The sequence below is a fragment of the Bos mutus genome, chromosome 4 (assembly GCF_027580195.1).
Source record: "Bos mutus isolate GX-2022 chromosome 4, NWIPB_WYAK_1.1, whole genome shotgun sequence".
Classification (NCBI taxonomy): Eukaryota; Metazoa; Chordata; class Mammalia; order Artiodactyla; family Bovidae; genus Bos; species Bos mutus.
Window position 1 is genome coordinate 107,862,081 of NC_091620.1, and position 16,557 is coordinate 107,878,637.

Consider the following 16,557-nt stretch of genomic DNA (forward strand, 5'->3'; position numbering starts at 1 on the left):
CAAAGAGAACCACAAAGGATGTGGAAGCTGTCTGGTAAGACGTGACTGCTTAGAAGCAACAGGTACTGCAAAGGAACAGGAACAAGACATGGGGCTGAGAAAGGATGGATGGACTGAAGGTCTACATATGGAACAAAGTACCTGTCCACACGCCCTAGTTACTGTTCCTCATCAGCAGTTACAGTACTGTAGCCTCCCCTACCCTTATCTGTGGTTTCAGTTACCCACAGTCAACCTCACTCCTAGAACAGTAAATAGAAAATTCTGGGAATAAACAAGTCATAACTTTTAAGTCGAGTGTTGCTCTGAGCAGCATGCTGAAACCTCACGCTGTCTGGCACCATCCCTTTGACCAGCACATCCTGCCTGCTAGTCACTTAGTAGCCATCTCAGTTATCAGATCAGCTGTTGTGGTATCTCTGTGCCTGTGTTTAAGGAATTCTGATTTTACTTTAAAATGGCCCCCAAATGCAAGAGAAGTGATGCTGGCAATTCGGATCTGCCAAAGAGAAGCTGTACAGTACCTCCTTTGAGTGAAAAGGTGGACGTTCACAACTTAATAATGAAAGAAAAAAAAATCATATGCTGAGGATGCTAAGATCTGTGGTAAGATTGAATCTTCTGTGAAACCATGAAGAAGGAAAAAGAAATTTGTGCTAGTTTTCGTTGTCACACCTTGGACTGCAAAAGTTTCAACCAAAGCAATAAGTGCTTAGCTAAGATGGTAAAGGCACTGAATCTGTACAGTAAGGTACTGTGTGAGAAAGACTACACTTATATAACGTTTATTATAGCATATGTTATAATTTTTCTATTTTATTATTCGTATGGCTTGTTAATCTTTTCCTGTGCCTAGCCTAATTTATAAACTTTTTACCACAGGTATGTGTACAGAAGAAAAAACATCATCTATGTAGGGTTTGCCATGACCTATGGTTTTAGGCATCTACTGGGGATCTTTGAACATATCTCAACACATAAGGGGGGACTACTATATAGGCTGCCAGAACTTCCCAGACAAAAGCGAAATAAAGCCCCCTAGGAGTTCTTTCTAAAAGAAGTAAAGAATAAACAACACACCCCCACCCCCAACACTGGCAAATTCACTTAACTGAACAAACTTAAAAAAATAAAAGAAAAGCTAAGGTTTCTAGTGTGGCTATTGGCACTACAGATTAAAATCTTTCTCATTCTGGGAATCTGGAGATCTGTCCCCATAATGTAAAGTGAGTGAGTGAGTGAATGAAGTTGCTCAGTTGTGTCCGACTCTTTACGACTCTGTGGACTGTAGCCCACCAGGCTCCTCTGTCCATGGGATTCTCCAGGCAAGAATACTGGAGTGGGTTGCCATCTACCCAGACCTGCCCTACTCTATACAAAGTTCCCAGTTAGAATACCTACTAAGGAGAAAGAGCCAGCTCCTACACAGTTCTAATTAGTCAGCAGAGGACACCCACAATGGCTATCCAGGCCTTCTATTTTAGGGATAAATAACTGAAAGTCACCAGGCTCATGAGGAAAATTCAGAATGACAGTAAAAAGAAAAGCTGATGCTAGAGAAAAGAAAACAACTGAAGCTAAAGAAGAGGAAATACAGTAATTATGTAAAGCCATATAATAGGCAAACATGGCAGGAAGAAAAAGAGTATAGAAGGGTTCTTAAGTATTTAAAGTTACTAAAAATGTGATTTTTTTTTAAATTAAAGAAATGGGAAAAGGAAGTCTACCAGAAGGTATAGCAAAAAGACAAGAATACAGAAAAATATTGATATTAGAGAAATATGAGAGACGTAAAGGGCGAACTTAAGGGACTGAACACTTGAGTGAGGGGAAATCCAAGAAAAAGAGATTAAAGAAAATGGGGAGGCAGAAATCAAAGAAACAGTCACAGCTGAGAAACACATGAACCATTAGACTGAAAGGGCAACAAACTACCCAACACGCTTAATGAAAAAGAACTCACAGAGACACCAGAGAGGATTCTGAAACATCAGGAGGAAAAACCATAAAAGCTTTCAGACAGAAGAAATTCACCTGCAATAAAATGAATAATAGAACACCAGACATTTCAACTTTCTAAGGAAAAGTAATTCTCAGTCGACAATTCTATACACAACTAAACTGTCATTCCATGAAGAGCAGAATAAAGACATATTTAGACTGACAAGGATTCAAAACATGTACTTCTTAGTACCTTTTTCTGAGAAATTACAATTAGTAGAAAGACAATCAGAAACAAACCAAGAAATTGCCTCCATACTATTGAGAGGGAGCAGTAGGTGGGTGGGAGACATTTGCTTTTTACCACAGGTTCTTCTTTACTAATTAATGTGTTACTGTGAAGGCTTCCCCGGTGGCTCAGTGGTAAAGAACCTGCCTGCAGTGCAGGAGATGCGGGTTTGATCCCTGGGTTGGGAAGATCCCCTGGAGGAAGGCATGGCAGCCCACTCCAGTACTCTTGCCTGGAGAATCCCATGGACAGAGCAGCTTGGCGGGCTACCGTCCACGGGGTCACAAAGAGTCGGACACGACTGAGCATGCATGTACACACGCCCGTGTTACCGTGAGAGGAGCCACCTTGATAAAAATACAGAAGCACGGTTCCGAAGTTAGTCAGCTGAGCTGAGAAAATGTGGTCTGTAGTTCAGATACACGGCACCCTCTCTTCCTCTCCAGAGTTCGCAACAGAAGCGCAGAGGCAGCATGCTTTAGGAACACAGAGGAAAGTCACCTAATAGGTAGCCCAGATAACCAAGAAAGATGTCTCCCAAATAACAAACTTCATGAAGTTCCTACTCCTGCCTCCAACCTCTACTATCACCGTGTTGACCTCTGTCCAGGAACTGACACTCCTGACATCCTCTACTAGGGCTATGAAGCATGGAGTCAAGAGCTTACCGGCTCTAGGATCAGACAACCTGTGTGACATATAAGGCATGTTATTTATCACCAGGCTTCAATTGACTGTATATTAAAAAGGTACTCTGAAGAACTCATGAGAAAATGCTTGTCAAATGTTTACATAGCGTATAATAAGAGAGCAAAATGTCTTAGCTACCTCTGCTAAATAAAATAAATATACTCATGAGGAAGGCAAAATGGGAGACATATATATATTTAGGGTATTACATGAAGAGAATCTAACCTAATCTGGAGATGAGGAAAAGCTTCACACGGGAAGCACTGTTTAAACTCTCTCACCCTTTGCAGCAACACGGATGGGTCTAGAGATGATCATTCTAAGTCAAGTCAGACAAAGACAAAAACCACATGATATCACTTATATGTGGAATCTAAAAAACGATACAAATGAACTAATTTACAAAACAGACTCACAGACATAGAAAACAAACTTATTGTTACCAAAGGGTAAGAGAGAATAAATTGAGAATTTGGGTTTAATGGAAACACACTATTATATATAAAATAAACAACAAGGACCCACTGTACAGCACTGGGAACTATATTCGATATCTTGTAACAGTCTATAAAATGGAAAACAATCTGAAAAAGAAATATATACATATATATGTATGTGCATATGTGCATATATGTGCTATATATACGTATATGAAACTGAATCATTTCCTATACATCTGAAACACTGTAAATCAACTATACTTAAATTTTTTTAAAAAGCAAAAAAACAAAAACCCTCTCACCTTAAATCTAGACCCTGAGTCCTGTATACTCAAGGGAAGGAGGCACACAGAGGGGCTGGAGAAGAAACCAAGCAGAAGAGTGGACAAGGACTACAATCCAGAGGAACAAGACTGGGCCTGCCTTACGAGCTCATCGTAGGGAATGCAGAGAGAGGAGTGTGAGGACCACAGGGAAGGGGACCTGGGGGATTTAGTCAGTGAGACACAGCCCCTGTGCAGAGAAGTGAATTTGAGGTAAAAAGAAAAAGAAATGCTGACAGTGTGTGTGTGTGTGTTAAAAAATTAAAGAGTTCTCAGTGTAAAATTTATTGAGTAGCTACAGAAGCAAAAAGCATTTGGCTGGGTGCTCTATATGCTGCAAAGATGGCAAACTTTCTTCTTCTTGTATAGGAGCTAACAATCTGATGGGGCAAAAGCAAGAACAGGATCTGAGCTGGAAGGATGTTTGTTCTCCTTAGAACAGTGCACTGAGTTGAGAGATCCTCAATGGGTATAAATAGCACATATAGGCCAACTGGAAATGCTACAAATGAGAAAGGTGAATTGGAGGTCAGGGCTTTGTTTCTACCTTGGGGTATTTTAATTTTTAACCATTTTCACACATTACTTTTTCAATTTAAAACACTCTGTGATAAAATGAAAATATCAATGTCCCACCTATAAGAATATACCAGTGAAAAGAGATTTTTTCCCTCTGAAGTCTGTGTTTCCTCCGTCATATACTCTGCCACAGTCTGACTAAACGTCCCTTGTGTATGTATGCCGGTAATGTTAAATCCTGTGCATGGGTTGGTGTGTATTCTTTCCAGCTGCTAAGGTAATAATTTTGTTGTAAGGTCTGCAGGTTTTATAAGCATAGGTTTTGGCACCCTATCCTCTGCCCCTCAGACTTAACCATAGCTGCTCACATGAGAGTTGCCTCCAGTAGAGAAAATGGTGGATAACAAAGCTACTTCAGTGATGAGATAAACACCTTAAAATTTCTCTGCCTGTCTGCAAGAAATTCTCAGCCTGACAGGATTTTCTCTTTTCACAAGCAAGCATTCTGGTTGGTCCCCTGTACTTGTGAAGGACTCCAAGCCTTTCCAATAGATTTAGGCACCACCCGCATGTGTGTGTGTGTAGGACTGGGGAGCCCCGTTACACTCTTTTTGTCTAATCTCTCCTAAATATCTGCCAAATAAACACTACTTAAAAAGGACACTTTGTATACGCCTTTAATGTTCTCAAATGTGCTTCCCAACCACTGAGAATGACTTCCTTCATCTTCCCAGGCACCAAAAATTAATCTAGCTTATTTACACAACTGTACTGGCTTTGTAAGAAGAGACATTAGCTTTGCCAGTATTACCTTCAAGTATTTCTATGCAATAACAACAGGGGATGGAGTACTGTTATTTACTAGTCGGAGACCCCTCAGTGAGTGGTTCCCTTAAAGTTCTACTTTATGCTGCTGCTGCTGCTGCTAAGTCGCTTCAGTTGTGTCCGACTCTGTGCGACCCCATAGACAGCAGCCCACCAGGCTTCCCCATCCCTGGGATTCTCCAGGCAAGAACAGTGGAGTGGGTTGCCATTTCCTCCTCCAATGCATGAAAGTGAAAAGTCAAAGTGAAGTCGCTCAGTTGTGTCCAACTCCTAGCGACCCCATGGACTGCCATGGGATTTTCCAGGCAAGAGTATCAGAGTGGGGTACCATTGCCTTCTCCGTCTACTTTATGAATATGTACAAAATGAAGATATAGACGCCCCAGGCAGAGAGAAAGTGGTAGGCATGAGTCTACTGAGGAATAGCGGCAGCACCTAATCCCAGCCCTAAATGAAAAGACATGAGAGTCAGATGGTCATCCTATGCACTGTGCCCTAATGACAACTCTAGTAAAAGATCCAATGGGAAGAAGACTGAAATTACGATGGTCAGATTCCCTGAATAAGTCCTATTCAGGACTGCTTGGGTTTAACACACCTGCTATACTAAAGAGCCACAGAATGAAGTTTTTCTGTTTCTATAAAGCCACTGTTCAAAAACAATGTCCACTGTGTTGGTCAGTGATCCTTATGGAAGAATTTGTTGTTATTGTCTTCTGAATTTAGTTCCAGCAGCACACTTCTATCATTATCATATCCCTTTCTTAGAATAATGAGAAAAACAGAATGTGTTGTTCCTTCTGATTTGTCTGCATTCCAGGTGGTGCTAGTGGTAAAGAACCTGCCTGCCAATGCAGGAGATGTAAGAGACTCAAGCTCAATCCCTGGGTGAGGAAGATCCCCTGGAGGAAGGCCTGGCAACCCACTCCAGTATTCTTGCCTGGAGAATCCCATGGACCGAGGAGCCTGGTGGGGTCCATAGGGTCGCAGAATCGGACATGACTGAAGCGACTTAACATGAACACAGTTGAATAAAACATGATTTTCCCCTCCTCAATTTTGTTGTGGCTTCCTATTTGCTTTGACTGAATATATGTCTTTTAGGGTAGAAGGCAACAATGATGACCGCTAGTCCTTTGTGAACTAGGTAAGGAGATAACTTACCTTAAATGTGGTTAAGTTACCATTTAATGTGGTTGACTGTATTATTTTCCCCAACTATCTGTTCTTTCCCACCTCCACTCCCTGGAAGAGGATTATGCATCCTTGTCCACCGCCCTGGACTGGCAGTTCCTTCCTGCGACAGAAGTTCACTTCTCTACCACGGGTCAAGCCTGACTTGCTACGACCAGTGACATGTTACAGGAAGTCAGGGCAGCACATCAGAGTGGCAGCTTTAAGAGTCATAATATGGCTCAGCTCTTGTTCTCCCCATATCCCAGATCAGTGCTACTTTTTCAGCCTGCATCGCAGAATGAAGACACACATGGGGCAGAACTAAGAGGCTCAGGAGTCAATATGCATCGTGATAAATCATAAGGCCACTGATGTTTTAGGGTGTTTTGTTACTTCCACATAACTGAGCACAAACTGACTTCATTCAACTACATCTCAAGCAGTGGTCCAGACACTGTAATCTACAGTGAGTACAGAGGACTGATAAGGATGACAAGGACTTTGGAATATCCAACAATGAGGACCATATAAGGGAACTAAGCACTGCTACTGCTGCTATTGCTAAGTCACGTCAGTCATGTCTGACTCTGTGCAACCCCAAAGATGGCAGCCCAACAGGCTCCCCCATCCCTGGGATTCTCAGGGAAGAACACTGGAGTGGGCTGCCATTTCCTTCTCCAATGCAGGAAAGTGAAAAGTGAAAGGGAAGTCGCTCAGTCATGTCCGACTCTTCCCAACCCCATGGACTGCAGCCTACCAGGCTCCTCTACCCATGGGATTTTCCAGGCAAGAGTACTGGAGTGGGGTGCCATCGCCTTCTCCGAGGAACTAAGCACACTGACTCTGAAGAATGAACTGGGGAAAGGGAAGCAAAAGGAAAGGAAGGACACTATAGCTACCACCACATATCAGAAAAGTGACCACATGGGAAAAAAGGAGAAAAAAAGTATAGACTTAAACTCTTTTTTCTTTTAAGGGCATATCTAAGACCAAGAGGTAGAATTAGACAGTTACTTTGGTTTACTATGAAGGAGAGATTTCTACCAATTATATCAGTCTAAGACCAGAATGAGGAGTCTTGCAAACTAATAATGGTTTCAGCAATAGCAAGACATGAAACAGAGACTACTAGATGGCCAACATATATTAGATGCAGTAGAGAAAGAAATCCTCATTTTATGGGAAATTATACAAGATCCCATGGACGGAGGAGCCTGGTAGGCTGCAGTCCATGGGATCGCTGAGTCGGACACGACTGAGCGACTTCACTTTCACTTTTCACTTTCATGCATTGGAGAAGGAAATGGCAACCCACTCCAGTGTTCTTGCCTGGAGAATCCCAGGGACAGAGGAGCCTGGTGGGCTTGCCGTCTATGGGGTCGCACAGAGTCTGACATGACTGAAGCGACTTAGCAGCAGCAGCAGCATACAAGATCATCTCCTCAGAATTCTTCCAATTCTGACTATAAATTCTAGAGAATAACTCATGATTGTAGGTTCAGTTAGCTCTCTTGGATAAGGAAGAAAAGCTAATTCCCTGGCAATAACCAGCCATATAATAGCTTTTTAGAATCTGCCATTTTTCTGTGTCATAAAAATATAAACTTTTTCTTTTCTGCTCAATTCATTATTACTTTTCCACACTATTTTTCCTAAAGAAAGTCAGACTTCTAAAAAAAGAAACTTCCATCTTTATCCCATTCATTAATGAAATTTAGAAATTATCTTTGGGAACACAAACTTTTTTTATTAGAGCTAAGAGTCATTAAACTAGGCAACAGGAAATTATCATCTCCATAAATAGAACACAGAGATTTTTACAGAAGTCACTAAGATTCCTGACTGGTATAGGTAACTTAATTAACATGAGAAGACATCTCTATAACTTATTTGTCAAACGTACAGACTTATTTGTGAGACACAAAGGTTGAGATAGCATATAAAATGCTGAAGTACCGATATTAAATATCCCTATCATCTTCAAACTTAAATATTTCATATGGCATTTCTAGGTTATTTGCCTTCTACAAAATCATCAATAAGGGTCTTATCTGTAATATGAATAACACTTCCCATGGTGTGAACATTTGGCTTGTAGAACTCTTGTGTCTGAAAAATGCCAGAACAATCACTGTTCACTCTGCCTATCTGACAAGACTGTGAATATCAGTGAAACAATAAAATACAAAATACTGTATAAATACGAAACTGTATAAATACCATCATCTCATATGGACCTCTAACTCACACAGAGAAGTTTTCCACTAGATTTCTATTAATTGGAATATTTTACAAAAAGTGGAAGACACAAATATTAGTAGTTAACTAAAAAAGAAAAGCTGACATTAGTATTACTATTTGGAACAATTAAGATGAGAAAGCACTGACATAAGACAATCTTAAATTCTTCACTGTGGTGGGTACTGGACTGCACATTGAAAACCCATTTGGTAATAAATGTAGACTAATCTAACTGCTATAATAATTTTTTTAAAAAAGGAATAGCTACTTACCAACAAGCCTTATTACATTCAATGTTGTATTTGTTAAGATGGGTGCATTCACTTTATTTAGACTGTAATCTGATTTCTTCCTGCTTTTTAGGGTCTCTCGAGAAACACTTGATATGAGAAAACAAAACAGATTTCAAATTAGGGTTGGCAAGTAGTAAGTCAATAAGTTATTCAGCTTAGGATATAGCCTACCTTCACTAATTAGCTATTGAAAATCTTACCATGTATCAGTTGGCGATACAGAGATGATCCTCCGGTCCTTACAGAGGGGAAGAGAAATCATTAAGCCAAGAAATAAAGGACTATAATGTATTTCTTCAGTTCTCACACATTATCAACCACTAAAAGAAGCTGTGTCACTGAATCAGAGCAATGTTTTCTTAGGTCTCCCAAGCCGATAGAAATAAAAGCAAAAATAAACAGATGGGACCTAATCAAACTTACAATCTTGCACAGTAAAGGAAACCGTAAACAAAATTAAAAGACAACCCATGAATTGGGAGAACATATTTGCAAATGATGGGACTGACAAGGGCTAACCTTTCAAAATATACAAACAGCACATAGAAATCAATAACAAAAAAACAACACCCCAATCAAAAAATAAGCAGAAGACCTAAACAGACATTTCTCCAAGGAAGATATACAGATGCCAACAGGCACATGAAACGATATTCAACACTGCCAATTATTCGAGAAAGGCAAATCAAAACTACAGTGAGGCTATCACCTCAAACCAGATGGAATGGCCATCATCAAAAGTCTACAAATAATAAATGCTGGAGAGACAGTGAAGAGAAGGGAACCCTCCTACACTGTTGGTAGGAATGTAAATTAGCGCAGCCACTATAGAGAACTATATGGAGGTTCCTTAAAAATCTAAAAATAGAGTTACATGACCCAGCAATCCCACTTCTAGGCATATATCTAGAAAAGATGAAAGCTCTAATTTGAAAAGATACATGAAGCCCAATTCTCACAGTGGCACTATTTACAACAGCCAAGATGTGGAAGCAACCTAAGTATCCATCTACAGATGAACAGATAAAAGTGTGTGTGTGTGTGTGTGTGTGTGTGTAAACCCACACCCCCACATATGCACACACACATACACAGACAAACACACCCATACAATGGAATACTATTCAGCCATAAAAAGAATGAAATAATATTATTTGGAGCAACATGGATGAACCTACAGATTATTACACTAAGTTAAGTAAGTCACACGAAGAAAGACAAATACTATAGGATATCACTTATATGTGGAATCTAAAAAACAATACAAATGAACTCATTTATGAAACAAAAACAGACTCACAGACATTGGAAAAAAAACTTATGGTTATCAAAGGGGAAGTGGTGGGGAGTTTAACTGGGTATATGGGATTAACAGATGCACACCACCACATATAAAATAGATAAAAAAACAAGGATTTATTGTATAGCACAGGGAATTTTATTCAATACCTCATGATAAATGATAATGGAAAAGAATTTTTAAAAAGAATGTATATATATATACACATATATATGCATAACTGAATCACTTTGCTGTACACTGACAACTAACACAAAATTATAAATCAACTATATGTCATTAAATAAATAAAAAACAAAAAAGAAGATACGTCATTTAAAAAACAAAAAAGTGTTCTAGGGAAATTACACATCAACTGTATCAAGCATCCTGATTTCAGACCTACAGATATGAAAGACACTTCACTTAGAATCTGAAATAGGTATAAAGTATAATGGTAAAGTCTAGGGTTGCGGTGATTGGAGAAGGAAATGGCAACCCACTCCAGTGCTCTTGCCTGGAGAATCCTAAGGACGGGGGAGCCTGGTGGGCTGCCGTCTATGGGGTCGCACAGAGTCAGACACGACTGAAGCGACTTAGCAGCAGCAGCAGCAGGGTTGGGGTGACAGTAGTAAATTCAAAGGAAAAGCAGAAGATATATGGTAAGTACAGAAGAAAAGGGGACAACATGTAACAAGGCTAGAGGTGAGAAAGCAATATACTCAGAGAGGCATAAGGAGTTGACAGTGGCAGCCTGGAGAATGCATGGGCAGAAGGAAAAGTAAAGGCCAGACCATCGAAAACAACGGAACGTCATGATGACAAAGAGCATGAACCTTATCTTAATTGCAGTGGTGAGCCATTAAGCATTTTAGCCAGGAAAAAGGCACAGTCAAATTTGTATATGAAAGAAAAATCTAAATTTGTATCCAAGAATGGATTAGAAAGGGTTAAGACTAGAGATGGGAAGCCAAGGGAAGGGGATTGATTCAATGATCTGCATAGACACTTTTCCTTGAACTAGGATGGTGGCAGTGAAATACAAGAATTTTAATAAATTCAAGAGACACTGAGAAGTTGAAATTGACAGTAACTGTCAACTGGTTGGCTGGCTGCAATTAGGAGTTTACATTGTGTATATTTCTTAAGGGTCAAAGTTTAAGGGGCTGTAAAACCCACCAAGAATGGGAGTACATATGTACACATGTAAATGGAAGCTGTTTGTTCAATTTAATTAGTTTTCTTTTCAGCAAAAACATACTCAAAACATCTGATGAAGAAGTCCAACAAAACAGTTCTACTCAGTTCAAAATGGATCACAGATGTATATATCATACATTTGTGCAAACCAATGGAAATAAATTTTCCCAATTATATGAGTTGCTCATTTTTGAGGTGAGAGATTATATCAGTCAAGGTGTCAAATCAACCAAGTATTAACTAGGTACTTAGAGGGTAAAGGGTAGGAAAGAGGGTATGTAAATCTGTCCTTAAAAATATATTTGTGGTCATTCAGTGTCTGATAGTCATGACATTACTCACAAATCAGAATCAGGCCCAATTTAAAGAAGGTGACAAAAATTCTTATATGGTTATCATAGTTTTTGAAGAAGACAGTTAATCATAAAACAAAAACTCAAGTACAAAAAAAGGAACATTAATAAAAGGCTCCAATAGCAAATATCAATGACACTGGGAAGATTTTTCTCTATTCACTAGACTGAGGCAGGAACTCCACATACAAAACAAATGACTATTTTCCTCCTTGAGGAAAAGGAAATCAATGTGAAACAAACTGATCTATGTGAGGCATAAACTGCCTTCCACGGTGGTACTGATTCTATAAATTGCAAGTCTGTTTTTCTGAAAAAGCTACTGATCTCTAAATTAAGAGCTCTTAGGTTATGCCCATTATATAAAAAAAAAAAAAAAAAAACTACATTTTCAGCCTTTCAGGAATCATTTTTAAAATATATTAACTTGTCATGTGACATTATAACCAAAAGAAAATTTAATTTTTGAGGTTTGTTTTTTCTTAACCTTGCAAGTAAATCCTATGTGTTAAGCATGTAACATAAAATGTGAAATACCATACAACCTAAGAATAATTACCTTTTCACAGGAGCATCGCCTGTCTGCTCATCAACGAAATCTCGTTTCAGTTCCTCAGGAACATCACTGTCACTGTCGTATTCCTGATAGGCACTTTTTTCCTGTTCATCAGATTCGTACTGGAAAAACCCAACAAAACAGTATATTCAACAGTGTGAATGTAGAACCAACCTTTCTTGGAGTCTTTCAACACAATAAGATAATACCCAATCTTAGAAGCTTTAATTTTGCCATCAAAACCTTGTTAACCTTCCCTTTTCTTTATCATCATGCTACCTTAACCAGCTCAAAGGAAAAAAGAAAAATACAAACATACGTTCAAAAGCTTATAAATGCCCCAAAGAAAAAAAAGTTTCCCTATGAACAAACAAATAAAAAACAACACACACCCTAGAAGAGGAAAAGAGTGTATGTTTGATTAAAAAAAACTCTTCAAGTAGTTTCACCATACTTATTTCCATTTTGCTAATTTATTATAAAAAGCTGAAGGATAAAATTCTGACAGTCTAGAAGTATTAATTCAGCTTAATAAACACATACAACACACATGCTAACATTCTATCTAATTCATTATTTAATTCCAAGGGCAGCTTAGAAACAGGCTAAGCGTCCAGGGACTACTGAGAGCAAGGACAAAAACGGCAGATTTGCTCTTGGGAGGCAGTGACTTTTCATCATCTTTTTGGCATCGTGGCCCAGTGCAGTGTGGGAGAGGAAGAGGAGTCCACGCGCAAGAAAGGAAGCACGGTAGTATCACCACATCACTGCCGATGAGCATTATAAATTAATATGACTGAACAACGGCTAACATGTATTTCGTTTTAACCAAGTACCGGGCTAAGTGCTTTCATAAACTGCCCCACTGACTCTTCAAAACAATTCTATGAAGGAGTTTTATCCCCATATGCCAGTTGAGAAGACCAGTATGATGACAACATGCAAAGAAATTAGTCCTCTAATTCAATGACTACCTTTTGAGTCTAAAGCATTATGACAGGCTTCCCAGATGGCTCAGTGGTAAAGAGTCCGCCTGCCAAGCCGGAGACGAGGGTTTGATCCCTGGGTCAGGAAGATCCCCTGGAGGAGGAAATGGCAACCCACTCCAGTATTCTTGCCTGGAGAATCCCATGGACTGAGGAGCCTGGTGGGCTACAGTCCATGGGCTCCCAAAAGAGTCACACACGACTTAGCGACTGAACAACACCAACAAAGCATTCTGACAGGTTGTTTCTAAGACGTGGACTCTGACCCTCAAGGACCTATGCTGTACCTGGGAAGGTCAGCTCACACGTTAATGGATACAAATAAACATTGAAGACATTCTCCTCTACTTGTACACAACGTGATTCTGCTGACACTCAGAAAACTGTTCTCTATAAACTAGGGTCAGCTGCCCAGCACCATAGATCATTTTCAAGGATTCTGTGTTTGCAAGTTTCCCTACCTGATAAAACTTGTAACCCCAACATCAAGACTTCACAACACTTCCACGGTCGTGCACGGATGCGTGCTCTGTGTGGAGTAGCGAAGCCTTTTGAGTCACCTCACCTGCATACTCCCAACTGAGAGCCAACAAGGCAACCACCCTCTCCCTTCTTATTTCGGCTGTAAACAAACGCCCTTTTCACAGGTGACTTAGTGCCACATTCTTAACGTTTCTGTGCATTTCGCCGGTGATTTCACCGTCAGAATGTCCCCCAAGCCCAGGACTGGTGTCGTCCAGTGTTTCCAAGTGCAAGAAGACTGTAAGGTGCCGTATGGCAAGAGTAAGTGTGTTAGATAAGCTTCACTCAGGCAGGGGTTATAGTGCTGCCAGTTGTGAGCTCTATGTTAAGAAGTCGACACTGTATATTAAAACACACAGAAAACAAAGGCTGTATACTGACCAGCTGGTGAAAATGCTGTGACCAGAGGCTTGCAGATACTTAATCCCATACGTTGCCTAAAAGTAACAGTTTTCTATTGCAGATTTAGTGTTCCTGGTTACCTTATATAGAATACAACTGCCACAAAGAAAAAATCAAAGGCAATGGGAGATTAAAATGAACAAATCACTAGTACAGAGGGATACATTATTTCAAAAATATTGGACTGGCTTAATTCCTTTCCATTTAATCTATATTAACTGAGACAAAATGTCACAAAGAATCACTAAATTATCATTTTACATAAGGTTTACTATGAAATAATTTCTACTTCACGATGAAACATGATATTGGTATATTTTCATGACCATGTTTTTTAAAGGATAGTTTCACTTACTAACAAAACCCAAAACCATGGAGACAAATTCAACAGCTTTTTGTCAAATGTGCACAGTTTGCACCACATCTTCATCAAATCCAAAATAAAAATCGTACCCAGTCCCTCTGGAAATTCTGCAGAGCGGAAGGACACATCCAAACTAAAAACTGTGAAAACAGCCTGTGGGTAACGGTGAGGCCAGCATTCCCACACTGTAAATACGGGAACACTGAGGGTCACAGAGTCACAGGGACTTGCCAAGAGCCACACAGTTAATCAATAAAAGTCATAATCATCAGCTGCCTGCAAATCTTGCCATCAACTCACACTACTTCGGGTTTACATTTTTTGAACTGCTCAGAGTGTTGTTAAAACACTACTCCTATATAACACAAGGAGCCCAACGTGACACTGTGATGACCTAGAAGGGTGGGGTGGAGATTCAGGAAGGGGGGTGATATATTTATATACATAGTCATGACTGATTTGCATTGATGTATGGCAGAAACCAACACAACATTATAAAGCAATTATATACCAATTAAAAATAAATAAATGTACAAAACAAAAACATCATACTCCTAAATGCTCAAAATATTCCTAGCCAGTAACCAAATAAGACATTACCCTTTCTCAGTAAAGGGGATATGGAACAAAATGACTCACTTAGCTGCCCAAGAGTAGAGCTGAGAGAAAAGTGCAGATGATCTATTCTCACATACACCCATCTATCCAACAAATCGTGTTAACTGTGCAGTGAAGAAACTATACTCCTATTCCATCAATAATCTGATAAGAATATAAAGCAATCTAATAACAACATAAGTAAACATAAAGACAAAGCTCATCATTCAAAAGGTCAACGTCAACAAAATGTACTCGAAAGCCATTCATTTCCAGTGCAAACAGTAACATGGGTGCCTAAGTATAAAGGTAGGAAAGTGGGTGGTAAATATATGAACCTATGCGTGTGTGCCTAGTCTTGTCTGACTCTTTGCGATCCCATGGGTTGTAGCCTCTAGGTTCCTCCGTCCATGTATTTGCCAGGCAAGAATACTGGAGTGGGTTGCCATTTCCTCCTCTAGGGAGTCTTCCCAACCCAGGGATCGAACCTGTGTCTCCTGTGTTTCCTGTACTGGCAGGTGGATTCTTTATCACTGCATCACATGGGAAGCCCCATAGGTACGAAAGGAGGGCAGGAAATGTATGAACAAATCTAGCCAATTACCTTGCTCACTGGCTACAACACTCTCGATAAGAAAACCCCACTTACATTCCACAGTATGTTTTAAAAACACCACATACCCCATTAGAAGCCAGGACATCTTCTGTTTCTTCATCTTTGTGGTCCGCCTGAATTTCAAATGGATTCCCACCACTGCAGTACTGCTCAAACAAGGTTACCGTTTTTGAGGAAGTTGCAGATGACTGCTTACTGGGTGAAACCGATGGGGAACGAGACTGTTCCATGAATTTAAATTCCTAGACATTAAAAAAAGAAATGAGCCAGATTCCTTTTTGCAACAACAATACAATTCAATTATATAAACATGAATTTGACCAAACTCCAGGAGATAGTGAAGGACAGGGAAGCCTGGCCTGCTGCAGTTCATGGGGTCGCAAAGTACTGGGCACAACTTAGTGACTGAACAACAGCAACATAAACATATTCCATCAGTGCAAACGGAGAGTTAGTGAAGAAAACCATCCTGATTCTTTATGTTATTCATTTTAAATCTCATAAGTTTTTGAAGCACAAACTTGCACACACATGTTCAAACGTTTTCCTAAAGACAATTCAGTAAACTGACATCACTTAAAACAGAGCTATGTGCATCCAGATATTTTTGGCTTACTTTATGGAATGGCACAGAATTTTTAATAGCTTCAATTCAAATGATAATTCTAAAACTTTTTACCCAACAGCAAAAGTCCCAGTAGGGTACTTTTAATCAACAGAGTCATTTATAAAAGCTAATTGTTGTCAGGTCAAATAGCTTACACCATTTAAGATATTCTATGTGAATACAATGAAAACCAAGCATGCAACATATATCTTTCTCTGTTAAGGTGGTGGTGGTGGTGGTTTAGTCACTCAGTCACGTCCGACTCTTGTGACCCCATGGATTGTAGCCTGCCAGGCTTCTCTGCCAATGGGCAAGAATACTGAAGTGGGTTGCCATTT

At 39.7% G+C, this 16,557-nt stretch overlaps 1 protein-coding gene across 1 annotated transcript in view; it reads right to left on the reverse strand.

The window, feature by feature from the left end:
* Positions 1-16,557, reverse strand: part of VPS50 (VPS50 subunit of EARP/GARPII complex) — a 131,780-nt gene that overhangs the window by 23,989 nt on the left and 91,234 nt on the right. Inside the window, exons 18-20 of the mRNA XM_070369843.1 lie at positions 15,678-15,854; positions 12,129-12,247; positions 8,717-8,823 (exon numbers count right to left, since the gene is read on the reverse strand). Coding sequence (XP_070225944.1) covers positions 8,717-8,823; positions 12,129-12,247; positions 15,678-15,854 — 403 coding nt within the window. The remainder of the gene's footprint in view (positions 1-8,716; positions 8,824-12,128; positions 12,248-15,677; positions 15,855-16,557) is intronic.